Source organism: Trifolium pratense, linkage group LG5 (genome assembly GCF_020283565.1).
Source record: "Trifolium pratense cultivar HEN17-A07 linkage group LG5, ARS_RC_1.1, whole genome shotgun sequence".
Taxonomy (NCBI): Eukaryota; Viridiplantae; Streptophyta; class Magnoliopsida; order Fabales; family Fabaceae; genus Trifolium; species Trifolium pratense.
Window position 1 is genome coordinate 23,864,832 of NC_060063.1, and position 26,616 is coordinate 23,891,447.

Sequence of the window (26,616 nt, forward strand, 5' to 3'; positions counted from 1 at the left end):
CATAAATTTGAATAATTAAAATGTCTTCTTTGGTTGTTTTTCTAAAGAGTGTGCAGTCAACCTTTCCTTTTTCAAAACCCTTTTCAAGAAGGAAATTACTGAGTCTATCATACCAAGCTCTGGGAGCTTGTTTCAGACCATACAGTGATTTCTTCAGTTTGAAAACATGTTCTGGATTTGAGACATCTTCAAAACCAGGAGGTTGCTTGACATACACTTCTTCAGAAATAAAACCATTTAAGAAGGCACTTTTAACATCCATCTGATATAAGGTTATTCCATGATTAACAGCATAAGATAGAAGTAACCTGATTGCTTCAAGTCTAGCAACTGGTGCAAAGGTTTCAGTATAGTCAATCCCCTCTTGTTGACTATAACCTTGTGCAACCAATCTAGCCTTGTTCCTTACCACTTCACCTTGTTCATTCAGCTTGTTTCTGAATACCCATTTTGTTCCAATAATGTTCTTGTGTGAAGGTTTAGGCACTAGAGTCCATACATCATTCCTTTGGAATTGATTCAGCTCTTCTTGCATTGCTACAATCCAAGCATCATCCTTCAGAGCTTCATCAATCTTTGAAGGTTCCATCATTGAAATAAGACCAACTAAAGATTCCTCATTTCTCAGTTGAGATCTTGTCTTTCTTGGACTGTCCTTGTTGCCTAATATCAGTTCCTCTGGATGTGATGATTTGTATTTGAAGGTATTTCTTGGGGGCTCATCATCTTCAGACTCAACAACATCAGGTTCAGCAGATGCTTCAGATCTTGGTTGTTCAGAGTCTGTAGGAACTGTTGTATTCAGGGGTTCTTCAGAGAATGGATGTTCTGAGTAGTTTGGAATATCTGAATATTGATCCTCTGATACCTGAAATCTAGACAAACCTTCCACAAGCTCTGACACTTGGTCAGGCTCTTTGTCATCAAATTTGACATGCATACTTTCTTCCACAGTGTGTGTTTCAGAAATATACAGTCTGTATGCTTTTGAGCGTTCAGAGTATCCTATAAAGATACCCTTATAACCTCTAGCATCAAATTTCTTTAGATGGACTTTGTTGTTTAAGATATAACATGTACATCCAAACTGATGAAAATAAGAAATATCAGGCTTCCTTCCATTGAACAATTCATAAGCAGTTTTGTTCAACTTAGATCTGATATAGATTCTATTTTGAACATAACATGCTGTGTTTACAGCTTCTGCCCATAAAAACTTTGCTACATTAGTTTCATGCATCATGGTTCTGGCCATTTCTTGCAGAGTTCTATTCTTCCTTTCCACAACCCCATTTTGTTGAGGAGTTCTAGGAGAAGAGAATTCATGCAGAATGCCATATTTTTCACAAAAGTTTTCAAAAGGTTCATTTTCAAATTCTCCACCATGATCACTTCTAACTTTTAAAATAGTGTAGCCTTTTTCATTTTGAATTTGTTTGCAGAAGATGCTAAACTCATCATAAGCTTCATCCTTTGTTCTAAGGAATTTTACCCAAGTCCATCTACTGTAATCATCAACAATTACTAATCCATACTTCTTTCCATTGATTGAAGCAGTGTTAACTGGTCCAAAAAGATCAATGTGAAGAAGTTCCAATGGTCTTGAGGTAGAGACAATGTTCTTAGGTTTAAAAGAAGATTTTGTAATCTTTCCTTTTTGACATGAACCACAAAGTGTGTTTGAGTGATACTTGATTTTAGGTAAACCTCTGACAAGGTCAAGCTTGCTAAGCTTAGAGATTAACCTCCAGTTAGCATGGCCTAACCTCTTATGCCAGATCCATTTTTCTTCACTCAAGGTTAAAAGACACATCACTTTTTGTTCATTCAAATCAGAAAGATTAACTTTATAAACATTGTTCTTTCTCAGACCTTTGAATATAATGGAGTTATCAGATTGTTTAGATACAGTACATGATTCCTTATTAAAGACAACTACATAACCATTGTCGCAAAATTGACTTATGCTCAATAGATTATGTTTAAGTCCATCAACTAACCAAACATCATTAATAGATAGGGAAGAATTACCTACTGTACCTGTACCTATTATCTTTCCTTTCTGATTACCTCCAAAGCCAACAGAACCTCCTTCCTTCATGGTTAGCTTGGAAAACAGTTGTTTGTCACCAGTCATGTGCCTTGAACACCCACTATCCAGATACCATGAATGATTCATGATACTTCTTTGAGTGATAGGCTGTATGAGAAACAACTTTAATCACTACGGTGGAACTCTTTATAACAGTTAATGATAAAGTCATCCCAATATTCTTCCTCTTCATTTATCAAGTTCTGATTGTTAACTTGAGAATTTGTCAGCCATTGGTCAAGGACATAAGCCCTTCTTCCTTTGCATAGGACTTGTTTCCATACTCTAGGTAGGACATATCCTTTCCTAGTTGGTAAATCTGAATGATACATAATTTCAGCTTTTGGTACCCATCTTCTGGGTCCACACTTGTTAGTCCACAAATGCTTACTGTGTTGTTGAGTGTGAGAGAAAGATTTTGGTTTGGAATAATAACTCTTTTGAAAATGGTTCTTAGTTTGAGTTCTGTTATTATTCCAGGACTTGGATTGTTTATGCTCCCAGAGTTTGTATTTATCACCAGTCCATTGATTTGACTGGTTATATTTACTGACTCTAGAATCATAAATAACCTTAGTCCTATGTTGCCTCTGAGGTTTGAGGTTTGACTTTCTTTTAAAAACTTCTGAGCCTTTAGGTTGACTTTTCTCATGAACTAGAATTCCTCTGGTTCTAGAAGTTGAAGCCTCAGATTTTGAAACTTTCAGAACATCTGAACTAATACTGTCAAGTTCTGAATAGCTTTTATCTTCTGAGCTTTTCTTCCCAGATCCTGAGGAACTTGGTTCCTCTGAGTTGTCATTTCCCAAATCTCTCAGATTATTATCCTCATCTTCCAGAGTACCAAATTTCTTTCCTTCTTCACTCTGAGGTACAACATAGTAAACCCAAGATTTTCCAACCTTTTTGGGATAGGTCTTTAGCTTTGAATATGTTCTACCATATTCATAGCCAACTCCCTCTCCTCTATGTCTCATGACATTATAAACAAGATTAGCAGCTTTGCTCTTACCAAGGTTGAGATGCACAAACTGTTGAAGAGCCATTTCTTGCTCATCAGTAGGTTTGTGACACACAGCACAACCCTTTTCAAGATCATTTACTCTATTCAGAGTTTCTTGATATAGACCTTGAAAATGTTCTGCTTGTTCAGTCAGAGTGTTAAGGTTATCTTGTAAAACTTTTTGTTTACTTAACACTCTGAGATGTTTCTCAATGACCTTGTTAAGTGCAGTTATAAGTTGAGATTTAGAACAGTCAGAAAATACCTCATCAGTTACTTCTGAATCTGATTCTGATTCATCGTCTGAGTCTACATCTGAGTCAGTTGAAGCCATCAGGGCTAGATTTGCTTCTTCTTCTTCCTCAACTTCTTCCTCAGATGATAGCTCTTCAAAGGTAGCCATCAGACTCTTTCTCAATTTGCTCTTGAATTGTTGCTTCTTTGAGCTATATCTTTTGCTTTTGTCTTTAGCAGACATTTCTGGACAATCAGCAATAAAGTGTCCTGGCTTCTTACAGTTGAAGCAGTTCTTCTGATCATCCTTTTTGCTGACAAAATTTCTGGAGCTATTACCTCTGAAATTTCTTTTGTTAAATCTGTTCCATTGCTGAAACTTGGTGAACAAAGCAAACTCATCCTCATTCATCTCATCCTCTTGACCATCAGCAGAAGATTCTTCTTCAATATCAAGAAGCTGAGTCTTAAGAGCCTTAGAAGTAGTCTTAGTTGACTGTAAAGCCACTGACTTAGACTTCTTCTTAGTTTCTGAGTCAGCATCCAGAACCATCTCATGGCTTCTGAGATTGCTTATCAGAGCTTCAAGACTCAGAGTCTTGAGATTTTGAGCTTCCTCTATTGCAGTGACCTTGGGTCTCCAAGCAATAGGAAGACTTCTCAGAATCTTCTGAACATGATCATAGGTAGAATAACTTCTCTTAAGAGCTTTAAGACCAGATACAAGGATTTGAAACCTTGTAAACATAGTCTCAATGTTTTCATCTTGTTGCATAGTGAAAAGTTCATATTGCCTTATCAAAAGACTAGCCTTAGCCTCTTGAACCTTTTCATTTCCATCATAGGTAGCACACATAGAATCAAAGATAGATTTAGCAGTAGACTTGTCCTCTATTCTGACATAATCTTCATGTCTAATAGCACCAACAACAATGTCCTTTACTCTATGATGCTTAGTGTAGATTTTTAAGTTAGCTGGTGTGAGTAACTTTCTATGCTCAATGGACAACCTTCCATGTTCATTTAAGTTTTCAAAAGTTACTCCCAACTCAACCAAATCCCACAACTCATGATCAATAGCAGTAATATTGCTATACAGTCTCTCTTTCCACCACTCAAATAATGAAGCATCACCATTGAATATAGGGGCTTTTCTGTTGCCACTATGTTCATGTGATTCATTACTTAAGTAGTCAAAACCAAAAGCATTTCTAGGACCACCACCAGCACCACTGGCATTACCGGCTTCACCGGTTGTTCTAGTACTACTATCATCTCCTCCAGACATAGTGTTCTCACAAGATCTTTACTGTCTCACTGTTAAGTGAAAGTAACAGACCAGGTGCTCTGATGCCAATTGAAGGTGTGAAAACACAAGAAGGGGGGGGTTGAATTGTGTTTTAGGTAAGTTAAAACTTTTTCAAGTTCTTTAACTCAACTATGTTAGCAGCGGAAAAATAACACAATAAATCGCAAGATAGAGAGAGAGAGATCAAACAAGCAATTTATACTGGTTCCTCTCACAAAACGAGAGTAGTCCAGTCCCCTTGCACTTCCAAGGGAGTTCACTATAATCACACAAGATTACACCTGCTCAAGCACACAAGCAAGAGACTTCTCAACAATGCTCAAGCACACAAGCTTAAGACTTCACACTTAAGCACACAAGCTTAAGTTTCACACTTAAGCACACAAGCTTAAGTTTCCTCAAGTAAATAGTAAAGTATATAAAAATATACAAATGCTCTTAGATGAACCTAAAGAGAGCAAATACAAATAGTACAGAGTATTTGGCTGAAGTGCAAAAACACTTGATAGAGGTTCAGAGCTTGTATATCACAGAGTTCAGAGTTTGTTCAGCGCACGTTCAATTCTTGATAATTGTCTATATATTGGTTGTAGCTGAATCTTCTAGTATATATACCACTAGAAAAGAGTCGTTGCAAAAAGAACCGTTGGAGTTGATAACCTTTTGTCTTCAAGCAGTCTGTCTTGATGCAGTTTGGTTGTATCCAAAACTAAGAAAGAGTTTCAGGTACTTTGACTACTGCAGAGAAGACTTTCCTTATTCAGCTAACAAAACTGAAGACCCACGTTCTCAAGTTAGGACAGACAGAACAGAGGTAGCTGAACTGATCAGGCTTGAAAGGTCCTTTTCTTCATTGGTAGAAGAGTTGACTAGCAAAGGGAATCTTCACAGCTTTCAAAGAGATCTTCAGAGTTTGATGAAGCTTGTAGACAGACAAGAAGTTCTGAAGTCTTCATCCTCTGAACGTTGTAACCTTCTGAAGTCTAACATCTTCTGAGCGCTTGTGAACTTCTGAATTCACATCCTCTGAACTTCACTCAGAGCTTATATGATGCTTATATCTGCACACTTAAAATAAATTTTTAGTCCTTCCAATTGTTAATTAATACTTTGTTATCATCAAAACCTTTATATATTTAGGGGCAAACATTTTTAAATCAATTTTGTTCCAACACAATCTCCCCCTTTTTGATGATGACAAACATAAGTATTAATTGACAATTGTTGTTAAATTCTCTTAGGTTTATGAGGTTTGCAAGCTCCCCCTAAGATTGATACTCCTTAAAGCCAAAACTTTAAGTTCTATCCATGATATTTAATTTAGTATAAGATTAAGATAATTTGAAATAAAACAAGTTTCATATCTTTCTTCAGAGTGAGAGGTTTGCAAGCTCTCCCCCTAAGTCTCATAAGGCTAAGTTAAAATTGCACTCTTAACTTATCCTTACTTATGAAATTTATTTTAGTTTCAACTAACTTAGTCTCCGCATTGAAATACGTAAAACAACTTTAAAAGTAACAACTTTTAACTTAACGGATAAAAGCGAGATAAAAGCATAAAAGCGTGGTTTCAGTTTTTGAACTTATCACTTATCAATTAATGCGTAACTACTCCCCCTTTTGTCATTATCAAAAAGTTAAAACAAAGTTATATAACCAAGATAGTCAAAGAAGAATAGTGGTTGTTACAAAGGTGAATTTATTTCAAAACAAAAAACAACGCGCTAAAGAGTTTATAAAAAGGTAATCGAGTTAACATGCCTTCTTCAAGTAAAAATAAGAATAAACGAGTTAATCAAGAAAGATTAGGAAGAATGAGAAGGTTCAGTACACGCATTGCAGAGTTTCGGAGAAAGAAAGAAGACGAAAAACGCGAAGAAGATGAGAAAAAATAAAGAAGACAACAAGAAACCACAAGAAGCTGAGATAATAATCATCTCATCAGATTCTGAAGCTGAAGAGAATGAAGATGATGCTGACTATGTTGAGTTCTTGGCTAGCTATGTTCCAGAAGAGGAACAAGAAGAAGAAGAAGAAGAACAAAACCCAGATCCCATATAAATTTCATCAGAGGATGCTGAGGAGAAATCTGAGATTTCTTCTGAGTATTATCCATCTGATTAGGATTAGGTTGTCTTTTTCCTTTTCTTTTTACCAATGTACTCAACATGGTTAGAGCATTAATAAAAATTTCGTTTTAAAAGCATCTTGTGTTCTTATGGTCTTATTTAACAGAGAAAGTTTGCACAAAAAAAAAAATTATAACAGATCACATAACTGACAAAAGAAGTTGTTTAGACAAAAATAACAAGTTCAGAAAACAAAAGAAAACAATCAAGCAAAACATAAGCAAAAACATAAAGAAAATGTGCATAGAATCCTAGGGTTTCTTAAGGAAAGCTAAGAGTTGGTCAAATTTGTCATTCAAGGATCCCACATTGGAAACTAAACCATCCACCTTGGTTTCCAATGTCTGGTGAGCAGCTCTTTGCCTTTCCAAACCTTCCTGCTGTTCCCTCAGGGCTTCTTGAAAGATCTGCAACTGATTAACCACCACAGGAGCTTGATCTTCAACCATAGGCACTTGTTCTTCAACCAAAGGTGCCTTGCCTTTATCAGAGGGTTCACCTTCCTTTGGATAGTCAATCATCAGCACATCCTCTTGGTTCTGAGAAGCCAGCACATCATCTTCTGAAATGTCCTCTAGTTGCAACTCATTTGCCAACTGGGCAACTCTTGCAGCAGCTTCTTCTAACCTTTCAGACTCAGACCTCTGAGCTTCAAGACTCTGAAACAGCTTGGAGTCTATCCAGATGACTTTGAAAGCGTTCAGACGTTGTTCAGCAGCAGCAAGTGCATCCAGCTTAGCACGTTCAGATTCTTCATGATTGAAGCACGTCAACCTTTTCAACTCAGCCCTAGCCAAACTGTCCTTCATGAAGCTTATCACATCTAGATCCCTCTTACCAACAACAGCCTTAATCTCTTCAGCAGCATCATCCAAGGCATTGCAAATCCTTGCCTTAATTCTTGACACCTCTATATCCACATCAGAGGGACAAACTAAGAACCTGTCCTTTATCTGAGATAATCTAAGCAAGTCATCATGAAACTGAGTGGATAGATTGCTAAAGGGGTTAGATGATGAGGGTGAAGGATAGGGAATGGTAGAGAGGTTGGGTGTTTCAGTAACAGGGTTGTCAATAATAACAACTTCTGCCTCTGAAGACTTGGGGGCACAAGTATGAATACGCTCAGGAGAAGCGTGTTCAGCATTTGGGTTAGGATTTGGTGCAGGGGTTGATTCAGATGATGAGATGTTAGAGGTTGATTCAGGATAAATATGTTCAATTGTTGGTTCAGGAGATTTATGTGGAGAGGATTGTTTTGTGGGAGAGGTTGGTTCAGTGATTGGAATATGTGATTGTGGTTCAGATGATGGAAGGGTAGGAGTTTCTTTTTGTGATTGGGGTTGAGGTGATTGTGGTTTAGGGGATGATGAAGATTTCTGGGTGAAGGTTTGATTATTCAGAGGGTCTGGACTAAGATGTTTTTCTAGTTCAGACAGAGGGTTATCAGAGGTTAGAATGATAGTGGGTTCAGGAAGTATAGTTTTAAGAGGTTTGGTATAACCTATTCCAATCTCAGTTTCATTAAAGACAAACTTAGAAGACTTACCTTTGCCTTTAGGAACAGGAACAGGTCTTCTACGAAGTTTGGCAGCAATAGTCTCTTCATCTGATTCAGTTTCATCTTCAGACGTAGATTCTTCAGATGAACTGTCTACCTCAACAACAATAGGCTTTTTGGAAGCACCTTCAGCAGCCTTGTTTGCAGTTTCTTCATGCTTCTTCTTTGTTCTCTGTTCAGCATCAGCTTTCTCCACCTTAATCTTCTTCTGAGCCAAAAGATCTGGCTTAGGTTGATCAGCTTGAGAAACAACCTTTCTCTTAGGTCTCCTTGTAGGATTATACATGTTTACAGGAGCTGGAGGGACCATACTCCTATCAACAACGAATCCCTCTTGTTTGAGCACTTCCAAATAATCCTGAATGATGTGCTCAGCATCAGCTTCTGAAATTACTGGATATCCATCCACATATAGACGATCTTCAAGTTTAGCAGAAAGCTCTTGTGGAGGTGCAATAGGCTTAGATGCAATAAGACGCATCTTAGTAAGAAAACCAGCATGTAGAATTTCAGGAGTGAACTTCTTCTCTACAAGTTCTGGGTGAAATTTCTTTAAGTTCTGAACAACATGACCCTGATGCAGAAGATCTGACAACAACCTAGGATAAACTATAGTAGTTTTCCTCTGAGATTTACTTGCAAAAACAGCTTCACATATCCTTTCAAAGAAATAATCTCCAAGATTTACCTTCTTTTCTGTTAAAAGGAAATACAGCAGATGACGATGAGTCCAGGAGATTGTATCAGTCCCACCAACCCTTGGACTGATAGTTGCTAAGATTATTTTGAAGAGAACTCTACATTCATCAGTCAATCCCTTTACTTTCCCTTTTAAGGAGAAGTCTGTGCAGATGAGATGCAGAAGATCATCTCTGTATCTTGTATCCTTTTCGAAAACATCTAACTCTATCCCAGAGTTAGGCAGACCTAGAAGAGCATTGAAATGAATGGGCGAGAGACTCATATTCATTCCACAGATGTTAGACCTAATCTGAACACCTGTATATTCCAGAAGACCCATTTCCTTCCTAGTTTTACCCTTCAGACTAGGATCCCTTTCTATTGCAGCAAGCTCTTCCTTCTTAGCTTCATGCTTGTCAAACACCTTTGCCTTCATCCAGAATTTCTTCAACAAATCTGGGTAGATAGGACCGTTAAGCATGTCGAAGTACTTATCCCAACCTTGAGTGATAAAGTACGGCTTAACGTCGAAACCATTCGCTTTCAAACTGTCGAAATCAACTATCTTCTCTGACAGAAACGTGAGTTCAGATTCTGGGAATTCCATCTCGTTCCCAACAATCTGAAGGTTCTTGAACATAAAAGGTGGAATCTTTGTTGAAGAAGATGACGAAGGTCCAGCCATTGTTGAAGATTAGGGTAGGGTTTGGAAACTAACGAGAGAGAAAGAAAGTGTGTTGGAGGTTTAGAGAGAATATGAAAGTGTAGGTTGTGAAAGTGAATAGTGTGCAAGTGTATTGTGTAAGTTTATTTAAATGAATACAGTTAACACAAAAATGGCAAATTTGGGAAGTTACGCTAATTGACAGAAAGTTGAATACCAAAAATCATCATTAACCACCCACTACCTGACACACGTAGACCACGTGCAGAAATTTACTCGGTAACTGCTATTTTAATGGACAACTGTTCAGCAGTGAATACTAATCGTTTCCCACTTAAATAGTTCAGAGCCTCTGAGATATTTAAAATTCTCTATCAGAGTTAAGTACTTCAGAGCTTGTGTTTCAGATGTTCTGAGTCATAAGTTCTGATATACTTAACCTCTTACACTTTAAAAGCCCAAAAAAAATTTTCATTCAGAGATTGAAAACATGTTCAGATGTTTCTTAATAAAATCAAATCTTTCAACAGGTAAGGCTTTAGTAAATATGTCAGCCCATTGATTTTCAGTATCAACAAACTTAATATCTATAATGCCTCTCTGAACATAATCTCTGATAAAATGGTGTTTAATTTCAATATGTTTGGCTCTAGAGTGTAGGATAGGATTTTTAGATAAATGAATAGCTGCAGTATTGTCACAATATAAAGGAATATTGTTACTGCTTACCTGATAATCTTCTAACTGATATTTTAGCCAGAGTAGTTGTGTACAACACTTAGCTGCTGAAATGTATTCTGCTTCTGCTGTAGACAAAGCTATAGTAGTTTGTCTCTTACTAGCCCAGGAGATAAGGTTTTCACCAACAAATTGACAATTGCCACTTGTGGATTTTCTTTCAATTTTATCTCCAGCATAGTCAGCATCACAGAATCCATTTAGCACATAATCATTGGATTTATTATAGAGAAGTCCAAGATTAGTTGTTCCTTTCAGATACCTAAAGATTCTCTTTACAGCAGTAAGATGAGATTCTCTGGGATCTGACTGGAATCTTGCACATAAGCATACACTGAATAAAATATCTGGTCTAGAGGCTGTCAGATAGAGTAAGGAACCAATCATACCTCTGTAGACTTTTTGATCTACTTTTCCTTCATCATCTGACTTGCTCATGTTGGTAGTTGAATGCATAGGAGTGTTCATTATCTTGCAGTCATCTAGATTGAATTTCTTCAGAAGTTCCTTGGTGTATTTTGATTGATGAACATAAGTTCCTTCCTTCTTCTGATTAATTTGAATTCCAAGAAAGAACTTCAACTCTCCCATCATGCTCATTTCAAATTCATCCTGCATTATCTTAGAAAAATTCTTGCACAAAGCAGCATTAGTTGAACCAAAAATAATATCATCAACATAAATTTGAATGATTAAAATGTCTTCTTTGGTTGTTTTTCTAAAGAGTGTGCAGTCAACCTTTCCTTTCTCAAAACCTTTTTCAAGAAGGAAATTACTGAGTCTATCATACCAAGCTCTTGGAGCTTGTTTCAGACCATACAGTGATTTCTTCAGTTTAAAAACATGTTCTGGGTTTGAGACATCTTCAAAACCAGGAGGTTGCTTAACATACACTTCTTCAGAAATGAAACCATTTAAGAAGGCACTTTTAACATCCATCTGATACAAGGTTATTCCATGATTAACAGCATAAGATAGAAGTAACCTGATTGCTTCAAGTCTAGCAACTGGTGCAAAGGTTTCAGTATAGTCAATCCCCTCTTGTTGACTATAACCTTGTGCAACCAATCTAGCCTTGTTTCTTACCACTTCACCTTGCTCATTCAGCTTGTTTCTGAATACCCATTTTGTTCCAATAATGTTCTTGTGTGAAGGTTTAGGCACTAGAGTCCACACATCATTCCTTTGAAATTGATTCAGCTCTTCTTGCATTGCTACAATCCAAGCATCATCTTTCAGAGCTTCATCAATCTTTGAAGGTTCCATCATTGAGATAAGACCAACTAAAGATTCCTCATTTCTTAGTTGAGATCTTGTCTTCCTTGGACTATCCTTGTTGCCTAAGATCAGTTCCTCTGGATGTGATGATTTGTATTTGAAAGTATTTCTTGGGGGCTCATCATCTTCAGACTCATCAACATCAGGTTCAGCAGTTGCTTCAGCTCTTTGTTGTTCAGAGTCTGTAGGAACTATTTCATTCAGAGGTTCTTCAGAGAATGGATGTTCTGAGTAGTTTGGAATATCTGAATATTGATCCTCTGATACCTGAAATCTAGACAAACCTTCCACAAGCTCTGACACTTGGTCAGGCTCTTTGTCATCAAATTTGACATGCATACTTTCTTCCACAGTGTGTGTTTCAGAAATATACAGTCTGTATGCTTTTGAGCGTTCAGAGTATCCTATAAAGATACCCTTATAACCTCTAGCATCAAATTTCTTTAGATGGACTTTATTGTTTAAGATATAACATGTACATCCAAACTGATGAAAATAAGAAATATCAGGTTTTCTTCCTTTGAACAACTCATAAGAAGTTTTGTTCAACTTAGATCTGATATAGATTCTATTTTGAACGTAACATGCTGTGTTTACAGCTTCTGCCCATAAAAACTTTGCTACATTTGTTTCATGCATCATGGTTCTGGCCATTTCTTGCAGAGTTCTATTCTTCCTTTCTACAACCCCATTTTGTTGAGGAGTTCTAGGAGAAGAGAATTCATGCAGAATGCCATATTTTTCACAAAAGTTTTCAAAAGGTTCATTTTCAAATTCTCCACCATGATCACTTCTAACTTTTAAAATAGTGTAGCCTTTTTCATTTTGAATTTGTTTGCAGAAGATGCTAAACTCATCATAAGCTTCATCTTTTGTTCTTAGGAATTTTACCCAAGTCCATCTACTGTAATCATCAACAATTACTAACCCATACTTCTTTCCATTGATGGAGGCAGTTTGAACTGGCCCAAAAAGATCAATGTGAAGAAGTTCCAATGGTCTTGAGGTAGAGACAATGTTCTTAGGTTGAAAAGAAGATTTTGTAATCTTTCCTTTTTGACATGAACCACAAAGTGTGTTTGAGTGATATTTGATTTAAGGTAAACCTCTGACAAGGTCAAGCTTGCTAAGCTTAGAGATTAACCTCCAGTTAGCATGGCCTAACCTCTTATGCCAGATCCATTTTTCTTCACTCAAGGTCAAAAGACACATCACTTTTTGTTCATTCAAATCAGAAAGATTAATTTTATAAACATTGTTCTTTCTCAGACCTTTGAATATAATGGAGTTATCAGATTGTTTAGACACAGTACATGATTCCTTATTAAAGACAACTACATAACCATTGTCGCAAAATTGACTTATGCTCAATAGGTTATGTTTGAGTCCATCAACTAACCAAACATCATTAATAGATAGGGAAGAATTACCTACTGTACCTGTACCTATTATCTTTCCTTTTTGATTTCCTCCAAAGCCAACAGATCCTCCTTCTTTCATAATCAGCTTAGAAAATAGTTGTTTGTCACCAGTCATATGCCTTGAACATCCACTATCCAGATACCATGAGTGTTTCATGATATTTCTTTGAGTGGCAGGCTGTATGAGAAACAACTTTAATCATTGCGATAGAACTCTTCATCAAGGTTAATGATAAAGTCATCCCAATATTCTTCCTCTTCATTTATCAAGTTCTGATTGTTAACTTGAGAACTTGTCAGCCATTGGTCTAGGACATAAGCCCTTCTTCCTTTGCATAAGACTTGTTTCCACATTCTAGGTAGGACATATCCTTTCCTAGTTGGTAAATCTGAATGATACATTATTTCAGCTTTTGGTACCCATCTTCTGGGTCCACGCTTGTTAGTCCATACATGCTTACTATGTTGTCTAGTGTTAGAGAAAGATCTTGGTTTGGAATAATAACCTTTTTGAAATCTTTTCTTTGTTTGAAATCTGTTATTGTTCCAAGATTTGGATTGTTTATGATTCCAGGGTTTGTATTTATCATCAATCCCATGTTCTGATTGATTATATCTACTTACTCTAGAATCATAAATAATCTGAGTCTTGTACTTCATCTGAGATTTGGAGTTTGAATTTTTTCTTTTAAAAACTTCTGATCTTTTAGATTGACTAGCTTCAGGTACTGATGTTCCTTTGGATTCAGAATTTGAAGTTTCAGATGTTGAAGCTTTCAGAACTTCTGAACTGATGTTCTCAGGTTCTGAACAACTTCTATCTTCTGAACTTTTCTTTCCAGATCCTGAGAAACTAGGTTCCTCTGAGCTGTCAGCTTCTAAATCACTCAGATCATTTTTGTTATTTTCAACATTACCAAGATTCTTTTCCTCTTCACTTTGTGGAACAACATAATAAACCCAAGATTTTCCAACCTTTTTGGCAGAGGTCTTCAGCTTTGAATATGTTCTACCATATTCATAGCCAAGTCCCTCTCCTCTATGTCTCATGACATTATAAACAAGATTAGCAGCTTTGCTCTTACCAAGGTTGAGATGCACAAACTGTTGAAGAGCTATTTCCTGCTCATCAATAGGTTTGTGACAAACAGCACAACCCTTTTCAAAGTCATTTACTCTATTCAGAGTTTCTTGATACAGGCCTTGAAAGTGTTCTGCTTGTTCAGTCAGAGTGTTAAGCTTTTCTTGTAAAACTTTTTGTTTACTTAACACTCTGAGATGTTTCTCAATGACCTTGTTAAGTGCAGTTATAAGTTGAGATTTAGAGCAGTCAGAAAATACCTCATCAGTTACTTCAGAATCTGATTCTGATTCTGATTCATCGTCTGAGTCTGCATCTGAGTCAGCTGAAGCCATCAGGGCTAGATTTGCCTCTTCTTCTTCCTCAACTTCTTCCTCAGATGATATCTCTTCAAAGGTAGCCATCAGACTCTTTCTCAATTTACTCTTGAATTGTTGCTTCTTTGAGCTGTATCTTTTGCTTTTGTCTTTAGCAGACATTTCTGGACAATCAGCAATAAAGTGTCCTGGCTTCTTACAGTTGAAGCAGTTCTTCTGATCATCCTTTTTGCTGACAAAATTTCTGGAGCTGTTACCTCTGAAATTTCTTTTGTTAAATCTGTTCCATTGCTGAAACTTGGTGAATAAAGCAAACTCATCCTCATTCATCTCATCCTCTTGACCATCAGCAGAAGATTCTTCTTCAATATCAAGAAGCTGAGTCTTAAGAGCCTTAGAAGTAGTCCTTGTTGACTGTAAAGCCACTGACTTGGACTTCTTCTTAGTTTCTGAGTCAGCATCCAGAACCATCTCATGGCTTCTGAGATTGCTTATCAGAGCTTCAAGACTCAGAGTCTTGAGATTTTGAGCTTCCTCTATTGCAGTGACCTTGGGTCTCCAAGCAATAGGAAGACTTCTCAGAATCTTCTGAACATGGTCATAGGTGGAATAACTTCTCTTAAGAGCTTTAAGACCAGATACAAGGATTTGAAACCTTGTAAACATAGTCTCAATGTTTTCATCTTGTTGCATAGTGAATAGTTCATATTGCCTTATCAAAAGACTAGCTTTAGCCTCTTGAACCTTTTCATTACCATCATAGGTAGCACACATAGAATCAAAGATAGATTTAGCAGTAGACTTGTTCTCTATTCTGACATAATCCTCATGTCTAATAGCACCAACAACAATGTCCTTTACTCTATGATGCTTAGTGTAGGTTTTTAAGTTAGCTGGTGTGAGTAACTTTCTATGCTCAATGGACAACCTTCCATGTTCATTTAAGTTTTCAAAAGTTACTCCCAACTCAACCAAATCCCACAACTCATGATCAATAGCAGTAATATTGCTATACAATCTCTCTTTCCACCACTCAAATAATGAAGCATCACCATTGAATATAGGGGCTTTTTTGTTGCCACTATGTTCATGTGATTCATTACTCAAGTAGTCATAACCAAAAGCATTTCTAGGACCACCACCAGCTCCACTGGCCTCTTCACCGGTTGTTCTAGTGCTACTATCGTCTCCTCCAGACATAGTGTTCTCACAAGATCTTTACTGTCTCACTGTTAAGTGAAAGTAACAGACCAGAGCTCTAGATACCAATTGAAGGTGTGAAAACACAAGAAGGGGGGGGGTTGAATTGTGTTTTCGCTAAGTTAAAACTTTTTCAAGTTCTTAACTCAACTACGTTAGCAGCGGATAAATAACACAAATAATAACAAGAGAGAGAGAGAAAACACACAAGCAATTTATACTGGTTCCTCTCACAAAACGAGAGTAGTCCAGTCCCCTTGCACTTCCAAGGGATTTCACTATAATCACACAAGATTACACCTGCTCAAGCACACAAGCAAGAGACTTCTCAACAATGCTCAAGCACACAAGCTTAAGACTTCACACTTAAGCACACAAGCTTAAGTTTCCTCAAGTAATAGTAAAGTATATGGAGATATACAAATGCTCTTAGATGAACCTAAAGAGAGCAAATACAAATAGTACAGAGTATTTGACTAAAGTGCAAAAACACTTGATAAGAGGTTCAGAGCTTGTATACACAGAATTCAGAGTTTGTTTAGCGTACGATCAATTCTTGATAATATCATATGTGTTGTAGCTGATTCTTCTAGTATATATACCACCAGAAAAGAGTCGTTGCAAAAAGAACCGTTGGAGTTGATAATCTTTTGTCTTCAACCAGTCAGTCTTGATGCAGTTTGGTTGTATCCAAAACTAAGAAAGAGTTTCAGGTACTTTGACTACTGCAGAGTGGACTTTCCTTATTCAGCTAACAAAACTGAAGACCCACGTTCTCAAGTTAGGTCAGACAAAGCGAGAGTAGCTGAACTGATCAGGCTTGAAAGGTCCTTTTCTTCATTGGTAGAAGAGTTGACTAACAAAGGGAATCTTCACAGATTTCAAGAAGCTCTTCAGAGTTTGATGAAGCTAGTAGTCACTTAAGAGGTTCTGAAGTCTTCATCCTCTGAATGTTGTAACTTCTGAAGTCCAACATCTTCTGAGCACTTATGAACTTCTGAATTCACATCCTCTGAGCTTCACTCAGAGCTTGTCTGATGCTTATATCTGCGCACTTAAAATAAATTTTTAGTCCTTCCAATTGTTTATTAATACTTTGTTATCATCAAAACCTTTATAGATTTAGGGGCAAACATTTTCAAATCAATTTTGTTCCAACACCACAGGCCTATGAACGAAGTTAATTGGGGCTTGATTGGGATCAAAGCTGGCTTGATTCGGGAAGAAGTTGTCTTGGGGTTGATTGGGGTTGTCATGTGGGATTATGAAGTCTTGTTGATATGGATTTGATGATCTCTGTCGATGGTATTCGGTGAAAGCAGTTTGTTGATTATTTCTACCGCTTCCGCCACTACTGCTTCCACTTGTTTGCCCAACAGGATCAAAAAATTGTAAATGAATTGGTTCATTAAGCATTTGACTCATATCCTCTATGCTCATACTCAGTACTGGATCACCCTCTCGGTACTCCGGCAGCTGATTCAAATTGACCATGCTATTCAAATCCGGTCGATATTCTTGTTCACCGGCATTTTGATTTTGTCCTGCCGATCCCTGAGATGATGATCCAACCCCCGCCGGCGCCGGCGCCCTCTGCTGCGCAAAGAATTCCTGCAATACATGTTGGACCCGTTGGTCCACCCGCTGATCAAATGTTGCTTCGTACTCATCGCGGAATTCTTCTCGATACGTGGCCCTCATTCGCGCTTCATACTCATCATCGGTTTCCTGTCTTTGAGCTGGACGAGAGCGTCCTGTACTAGATGAAGATGAAGATGTGTAAGTGACATCTCTCAAATCAGTTGGGTCACTTGCATATAAAGAAGATGTACACCCAGCAGCGAATTTGCGACCTCGAGTCGCACCACCAGCATTCTTAACAAAAGCCAACGACATCTTGTTTCGACGAACCTCCTCATTATCTCGCCTATGAGGTGGTAGTCGTAGTTGGTTTGCATTATATTCTTCAGCCCAAATTTGCGTCAACCTCTACAATAAATTAAAAAATAATTATAATTAATTAATTAAAATGTTTAAATATAATTATAATGTTTAAAAAATAATGTTATAAGAAATAAATAATAAATAATATATATAAATACTTACCGAAACTTCTTGCGCCCTTGCCCCCGTCCATTCACCGGAATCTGCATACTTGTGCATCATGTCATTCATTTCCATAAAGGTGGGTGGACGACCAAATTGTTGAATGAACTCAAGACGAAGCGTTCCGGCAGATTTCGACCCTCCAGAGTGTACGCACGCACGATTGGCTTCATCGGTATTTCTGTTGGCTTTGTTCTTTATACACTTTGCCTTATACTCTTCCTCTTCCCATCTGAGGCACAACATAGGGTATGAATTACCAGCGAGCCAAAGTGGTGGTTTTGAAGATCCTTTTTAATCTTTTTCCGCGCTTCAAAAAGTAAGGTCGACAGACGCTTGGTGGCTTTTTTTGTTGAATATAGCCTCAATAGCCGCTGTGTGGTGATTTAGCCAAGTTACTTGCGACTACGAAAAATAAAGAAAAATTGTTAATAAATTAGTAAATATATGTTTAGTAACAAAATTGATTGGATAAAAAAGTAATTATAAATAAAAACGTACCCTGAAGCCATTCCAAAATTGTTGATATCCACGCTCATCTGCCCTGACCTCCGTCCAGTTGAGATATGGAGTCTGGAATTTGGATTTCAATGCATTATTGATTGCCTTATTCGCCGGATTTTGGGGTTGCAAACTGCACAATATATATATATATATATATATATATATATATATATATATATATATATATATATATATATATATATATATATATTAGTTAAGAATAATAATCATATATATCCAATTAATTTATTAAACACAAATTCTTAATAATAATTAACTTACTCTGTGGCGGTATATGGCATGATGATGGGCATACCCTCCAACCATCGATTCCGAACAACGCGGCGGGATAAAGCACGTCTACGTCCACCGCGTCCGCGTCCTCCGCGTCCGACACCCGGTGGTGGTGGAATATCATCAATGTCATCATCGACATTGTCATCATCGAAATTTTCTTCATCTGGATTCATCTATAATAAAAAAATATATGACAAATATATTTAAATAATTAAGAAATACATGACAAATATATATATATATAATTAATTAAGAAATACATGACATATATATATATATATATATATATATATATATATATATATATATATATATATATATATATATATATATATATATATATATATATATTGTTTTATAATTCATCATCATTAAACGATAAACAAATGCAACCAAAAACAAATATTCAAGTACAACGATTAATATTATTACAACGCGGATAACTATATTAAAAATACACAAACTGTTAAAATTTATCTTTTTAAAAAGGAATTTTTTTAAAATTTCGGTTTTAGAAAAAAGAATATTAATATACTGTTTTTTAAAAAAAAAAACTTTTTTTAATTTTATTTTTACTTTTTTCGAAAAAATCAAATTTAAATATTTGTTTTATTTTTTTTTCAAAAACAATAATTTTTATACAAAGTGATAAGAAAATATTAGTAACAAATTACAAAATACTAATTAATAACTATTACTAAGCATACGGTAAAAAAAAATTATCACTAAGTATTATAAATTAAAATTACGTTACTTACTTGGGTGCCGAGTAGATTCTTACTTGGCGCGCTCCTAGCCCACGAACTCCGCTCCTAACCCACAACCTCCGACGACCACGAGAATAAGACTTGCTATTAAAAATGGTAAACAACAAATATTAGAACATATACATTTAAATAACAAAGCAAAAATTTTAAATTCGTAAAAGTAAAACACAAACACTTACCACTTTTTGTATGGAGATTAAGTTGAAAGTATGAAATTTAAGAGAGAAGTTAGAGAAAATTTAGAGAGAGAATGAAAATGTAAAAATGAAGTGAAGGTGTAATAGATTTGTTGAAGAGGAAAATATATAGGAGTAATATACGTACAAGACCGTTGGAATTTAAATTTGAAATATGCATTACTGACGGCCTGGCACCGTCGTAAATGCATAACGGCTTTGTCATTACTGACGGCCTGGAACCGTCGTAATTGCCTCTGCATTACTGACGGCCCAGGACCGTCATAATTGCTCAACGGCTTTGTCATTACTGACGGCCTGGAACCGTCTTAATTGAGCATGCATTACTGACGGCCTGACACCGTCACTAATGCTTAATATTACCGTTTTAAATTTTTTCGTTCCTCAAGAAGCATTACTGACGGCTCCCAGCCTTCAATAACCCACAAATGCATTACTGAGGGCTAAAAGCCCTCAATAAGTTTGGTCAGTAATATTATGTTTTCTTGTAGTGATATTAGACCATACTTACATATTAGTCTTCACAATATAATTTGATATAATTTGGTTTTACTATTTCATTAGTAAAAAACATGATATTAGTGAATAGTTGCTACATACATAGATCATCTTACATTAAAATAAATAGGATATAACAACATGGCCATATGGTTTGGAACAACAAAACGTTTTATAACCTTTGCCAAACTTTGTTACCTTGAAAGATAATCACATTTATCAATAGCATGATCCCCATGTAAAAATATTAGGAATAAAAAGTGTTAGAAAAATATTATTAAATATAAGAGTAAAACAATATACATATAAAAAAGTACGATAAAAAAGTATAACAACAATGAGATGGTAAAAATTGTGGTTGTTGTAGAAAAATAATTGATTGATATGCCTTTATATAGATAGATATATGAAAGATGGTTTTAGAGATGCATCACAATATTAAATAAATTTTTTTGTAGTACAACTATGTGATCTGACATATTTAATTTTATTTATGAATGAGATGAGATTAAAATTGATTAGTAACTGATGCTAATTTTAAGGAATAAATATTTTAAATATTTTCATTTAATAAGTTTTCATTTAATTTCGTTTCTTCAACAATAGTGCATAAAAGATTTTTTTTCTTCTTGTAGTTGGATGTTAATTTGATGATATTTCATATTATTCTATATATTACACAATTTTTATTTGTTTTGTTCTCAAGTCATATTTTATTTGTTTTCTATAAAATGGATCCTAATATGTATAATAATAAAAATTAATTATTATATTTTTCATTATATATTTCTCGTCATATTTATGAACTTTTCACCATTTTTATTTATTGCCATGTATTTCTCATTATATGTTTGAATGAAGATGCGTACCATGGGAGTACCATACGCGTACCGGTAACCGGTACCGGTACTCTGTCTAAAACGAAGTACCCGCGCAACATAGAAGCGGCCATAGTCACCATCCTGGGTCATCATTGGGTCAGTTGCTAACATGCTAGCTCCTTCAATTTTTAAATCATTGAATTGAATATTCTAAGGACCATCAAAATAATTTTAAAAACAGTGGTACAAATAAGCCAACAAAGAAGCCGATGAAAATGAACATCATATATACTATTCACACAAAAGAGATGAAGAAAGTACCTTTGAATGTTAGCTGAAAGAAAAAAACAAAAACAAAAAAATGAAAAAATGATTACAGAATAACTTGAGTAAAAGATGTAGAAAATACCAACCAAATATAAAGAAATAGACTTTGATGATTTTCATTGACATGGAATACACGTATATATAGAATGTAATGTACATCCAGGAAATATAAAGTAATAATTGTAAATAATTACAAATAATGATATGAGATATTGTGGTACTAATTGTGAGGTAATTAATGAGTAAAGTGACTAATATGAGGTAATCAATGTCAGAAAGAAATGTTAGTGATGAAATGTCAACTCATCGTGAGTATGAATAGCCAAGAATGTTGTTAGTGAATATGAGATATATGAGAATTAATTGCCAAAATCACATGAGAAGATAATTGTTTTCATAATGCAATGTAAGTTTCTTTGAAAAAAAGTCCCAAATAATATAAAAAATAGATTTTCTTTTAATTAAAATAGAAATAATTTATACAAAATTATTATATTTTATAAATCATACTTTCTATTATACCAAAATAAATTTAGAAACTTGACATAAAAATAATATATACGAATTTGTTTTTATAAAATTCATTATTTATATTGTGTTTTTAATTTAAAACTTGTAGTTCAATTTTATCATTAATAAAAAAATAAAAATCAAATAACTACGTTGATGTTGTATGACTATTAAAATACTATATGAAAGCTGTAACCAAAAAAGATATATGGAAGCTATTCAGACTTTATCTTGAATCAAGCATAAGAGTGATAAATCATAAAAAAAGCGATCAAAACATAAGAGTGATAAATCATTGTTAATGAGTTGATTGTTCAAATGCAAACCCACTTAAGATAATCCACATAAAACAAACCCACTTAAGATAATGTGTTGATCAAAATATATAGTAATCACTAATTGTTGAAACCAAAAATAATCAAGTTAATGTAACAAATCTACACTTTCTTCTACAAATAAATAATATTGATCTATTACACATGATATTAATGAATAAAAAAATGTGAAACAAATTGATAGAGTACAATTAGATAATACATATCAATTTTAAAAGTCTACATATGTCATTACAAAATTATTCATCAATAATTGATTTTTTCGATTCCGTGACACATCTCAAAGCATTCTTGAGATCAAAAAGACACATTTAAATCTTCTCTCCAAAGCTTTCTTTCAATTACATTCCTGAAAAAATAAAGTAGAGAAAATCATTAAATGATAAAAGAAGAACAAAATAAAGAATAAGAAGTTGGAGAAAAAATCACATAAAACGAAAATAACTAAAGGGAAAAGAGTCGAAAAACTATGAGTTATAATGTTCACACAAAGATGATATATATTGAGAGAGAAAAAATGGACATATGAGTAATTTTATCTTTAATATGCAATTATACTCATTAAAGACAAATATATTAATTCCGTTTTTATTTTTAAAAACATGTTATTAAATAAGGTATATTTCATTCTAAAATATAAGACATAAAGAGACCTTTTTTTTTTTTTAAGGTTACTATATATAAAATTATAACCGGCATATGAGGCAATTATATTTTTCTACGTGACCCTATAGGATTAGGAACTTATTATATTTAACTTTTAATCATTGTAATTTATATATGTGGATTATAATAATTTTTGTTGTTTAAAAAATAAAAACTTTTTTTTAAAATAAAATTGTTGTGTACGAAATAAATATATAGTTGGCTTTAAAAATAATTAAATTTGAAACAATAATAATATAAAAATTTAAAAGAATTAAAATTAATTGACCCTAAGACCGAGAAAATAAAGTCTGGTATGAATTTGTTAAACCAAAGTAAAATGGACGGTTATGGAAATTATGAAAGTGATCAAATTGCTATGGAAGAGCCTTTTACGGTAGTGTCCAAGGCTAAGAAAAAGAAACAGCAGCAGAAGGGATTTCCGGTTCGTTATACGGTAAGACATATTTCATTCCTAAAAATAAGGCATATTTACACTGCATCCAACCAGAACATTATATATAAATAGGAAAAATAAGTAGTAGGCATATTTCATACCTAAAAATAAGCCTCTTCCATAATGTTTACGGTAAGGCATATTTCATTCCTTTTTGAAATAAGGCATATTAGAATATTACTGTTTTAAAAAAAGAATATAAGGCATATTCCATTTTATTATAAAATAATAATAATTACAATTTATTTTGTCAATAATTCACTATTATTTTATTAATAACAAAATAAATAAATTAAAACATGAAGAATCTACATAAAGTTAAAAAAATAATATTTGAACAATAATATTAAGTTTTTTATATATATAATTAGAATTAGTAGAGTCATTAATTGTAATAACCACATTAAATGTCAATGCATGAGGTTGAATGAGGAGAGGAGAGAGAAAGGGAAATAAGTCTGGCTTTTTACATATTATAGATTATAGATTATCCCTTATTTAAATTAATAAATAAATAAAATGAAATAAATCCAACATTGTATCCTTATTCTTTTCAACGATAAAGATTTTAAAAACGACACAGTTGGTTTATAACAATTATATCTCCAACTGTATTCTTGTGAATTGTGCTGGAAGCAAAATCAGGTTACTTGCGCAAAGAAAGTGGCCAAAAATGTATTAAGAACTTAGAAAGAAAATGGTGCTGAACTTTGCAGGAGTTCCTGGAAGTCAGTCAACTCTTGCCGATAGTCGGACAATCAATCCTTCGCGTCGGGCACAAAATAGCAACTCTTGTACTGGAAAAGAGAAGGATGTGATGCCTTTCTTTTACTTACCCTTTTATTCTCTTATGTATGCTATTTCTAGTGACCCAGTGCCCAATTCTGAGAATATTTGCATGTCTGCAATAGATTATAACCATAATTAACCATATCGCCTTTGCTAATCCTTATTCATGTTTAAGCTCAGTTTTGCACTATTGGGCTTCATTTAGTGTAAATTTTCGGATGTTTACTCAAATTCGTCTGGGTGTCTTATGCAAAGTATATTGTATGGAACATTTAATGTACTGGATTCGAATCTACCGTAGAAGTTCCCTTTTCGTAATCTTTTTGTCCTTGAAAAAGCTAAGGAAATAGAGCTATAATTATGTGCAACAATTTGGATTAATTTATTTAATTAAAAAATGAGCTTCAAATCTTTAAATGTGTTGGCTGAAAATATACGTCTTAAAAAGTCTAACATGACATAGAAGAATGAGTTACAATTTGTTTAGGCCACAAATTTGGTGGCACACAATCTATTTTAAATCAAATCAGGCGAGATTAAGTAGACCAACTCCAAATTTTTAACGACTAGACAAATATTATGATTTGAGAGCTACTTGTAACTGTTAATACATTTCTTGAAAAGGACATTCAAATGAATTTACCGATCCAAATAGAGAAAAAAATTATTTTTGCTCTTTTTAGAATGAATTAAGATTATAACAAAATTATCCTTGGTTGTCATTTCAATTTCGTCGAATTTGGAGTTACCATCTGTTTGGTAGACGATGTTGAATTTGAAGGTCAGAAGTAGATTTCTGCAAAATTAGTAATTGGACAGACCTTCATTAAAACGGTAATTAATCTCTCTTTGTAACTTCAAATTTAGTAGGGTTTGATTCTGTGGAAATCTAACTCGATTACGGTCATTTCGGTATCCGTTTGGTGAATTATTGATCCAAATTGAGTTGTGTGAGAAGCTTTGAAGTTGTGACTCGAAAGCAAATTTTGTGCAGAATTTTGGGTGACATACCTTCACTAAAACAGTATTTAGTCTCTCTTTGTAACTCCAAATTTAGTGTGGTTTGATTCTGTGTAAAGATAACTTTATTACGGTCATTTCGGTATCCTTTTGGTGAATTATTGATCCAAATTGAGTTGTGTGCGAAGCTTTGAAGTTGTTACTCAAAAGCAGATTTTGTGCAGAATTTTGGGAGACATACCTTCACTAAAACGGCAATTAATATATCTCTGTAACTCCAAATTTAGTGGGGTTTGATTCTGTGGAAATTTATCTCGATTACGGTCATTTCGATATCAGTTTGGTGTATTATTGTTCTAAATTAAGTTCTGTGTGAAGCTTTGAAGTTTAGACTTGAAAGCAGAATTTTAGGGGGTAAAATCCAAAAAATTATAAAACAGGGGTAAAAATCCGCATTTTAAAACAGGGGGTAAAATTCCGATTTAATCAAAACAGGGGGATAAAACTGCATTTAAGCCTTTTTTTTTGTAATTAAGAATGGGTAATTAAGATGGAAAAAAAAGGTTTCTTAAATTTCCAAAAAAATGCCTAACAAAAGCCAGGATTTTTTTCTGTTTGTTTTAATCTAAATAAGTGGTTTTCACATATATTAAAATTTTCTTTTGTGTGTTTTTTTATGATTTCGTCGTCCCGTCTTTGTGCGGTTTTTGTATTCCCGTCTTGTTGCGGTGTTCGTTTGATTGAATTGGCAGATCAACCTCGGTCAACTACTAATTCACACCGTGATTAAGTTCGTCAACGATGCAGAACCGGAGGCATATGTATTCCGGTTACTTTAATTTTATCACATTATTTGTAGGCATGAGTATGCTGTTTTATGCTATTAACTTGGATCGATGCTGTGAGTTTGTTCGCAGATTCATCCTTTTCGTTTTTAGCGGTATGAAATTTGTACTTGAATCTGATGTACTCTACCAATTTGAATGAATGAATATCTTTTATTTTAGTAAAAAAAAAAAAGCCAGGATTTTTTTTCCCCTACAATTAACCATTTACCTCTACATTTTTTATGATATTCCAATTTTACCCTTAATTATTATTTTTTTTACTTTATTCTATTTAACTTTTTGGGATCTCTGCGTACCCCCTCCACTACAGTGTTCCGGTACGCTTAAATTGTTCTGGTTTGATACATTTAACCGGATCGTCGAATCCTACCATCTCGTCCTCTAATAATCGTCCTTGATAAATAAATGAATTAAAAAAATTATACGAGAACAAATTTGACTAGTGTTTAGATATGAATATTAACAAAGTGTTTAGGTATGAATATTCATACCATACCAGAACGAAGTGTTTATGTATGAATTTTCATACCGGAACACTTATACAAAGTGTGTATGTATGAATATTCATACCAGAACGAAGTGTGTAGGTATGAATATTCATACCGGAACACTACTGTGTAGTTATGAATATTCATACCGGATCGAAGTGTTTAGGTATGAATATTCATATCAGGTTCCAATATAATTTTTTATATTTTTATATTTATCAGTGGCGATTATCCGAGGACAAGATTGTAGGATTTGTTGTTCCAGCAAAATGTATCAAACCAGAACAATTTAAGCGTACCGGAACACTTCAGTGGATGGAGTGCACAGAGATCGCGAAAAAGTTGAATATAATAAAGTA

The 26,616-nt window shown here is 34.5% G+C and overlaps 1 protein-coding gene and 1 long non-coding RNA gene across 2 annotated transcripts; both read right to left on the minus strand.

Annotated features, from left to right (window-relative positions):
- Positions 1-1,474: 1,474 nt before the first annotated feature.
- Positions 1,475-17,604, minus strand: LOC123886291 (the record flags this gene model as incomplete). The annotated part of the gene is made up of 4 exons (XM_045935623.1): positions 17,086-17,604; positions 8,723-8,902; positions 3,358-4,476; positions 1,475-2,164 (listed from the first exon to the last, which is right to left on the minus strand). Coding segments are annotated over exons 1-4 (2,508 nt in total), but the record flags the coding sequence as incomplete, so codon positions are not given.
- A 1,085-nt stretch (positions 17,605-18,689) lies between these two features.
- LOC123883126 lies at positions 18,690-19,596 on the minus strand. The gene is made up of 3 exons (XR_006800115.1): positions 19,562-19,596; positions 19,374-19,466; positions 18,690-18,788 (listed from the first exon to the last, which is right to left on the minus strand). It is a non-coding gene; the product is annotated as an uncharacterized LOC123883126 (long non-coding RNA).
- Between the last annotated feature and the right edge of the window lie 7,020 nt (positions 19,597-26,616).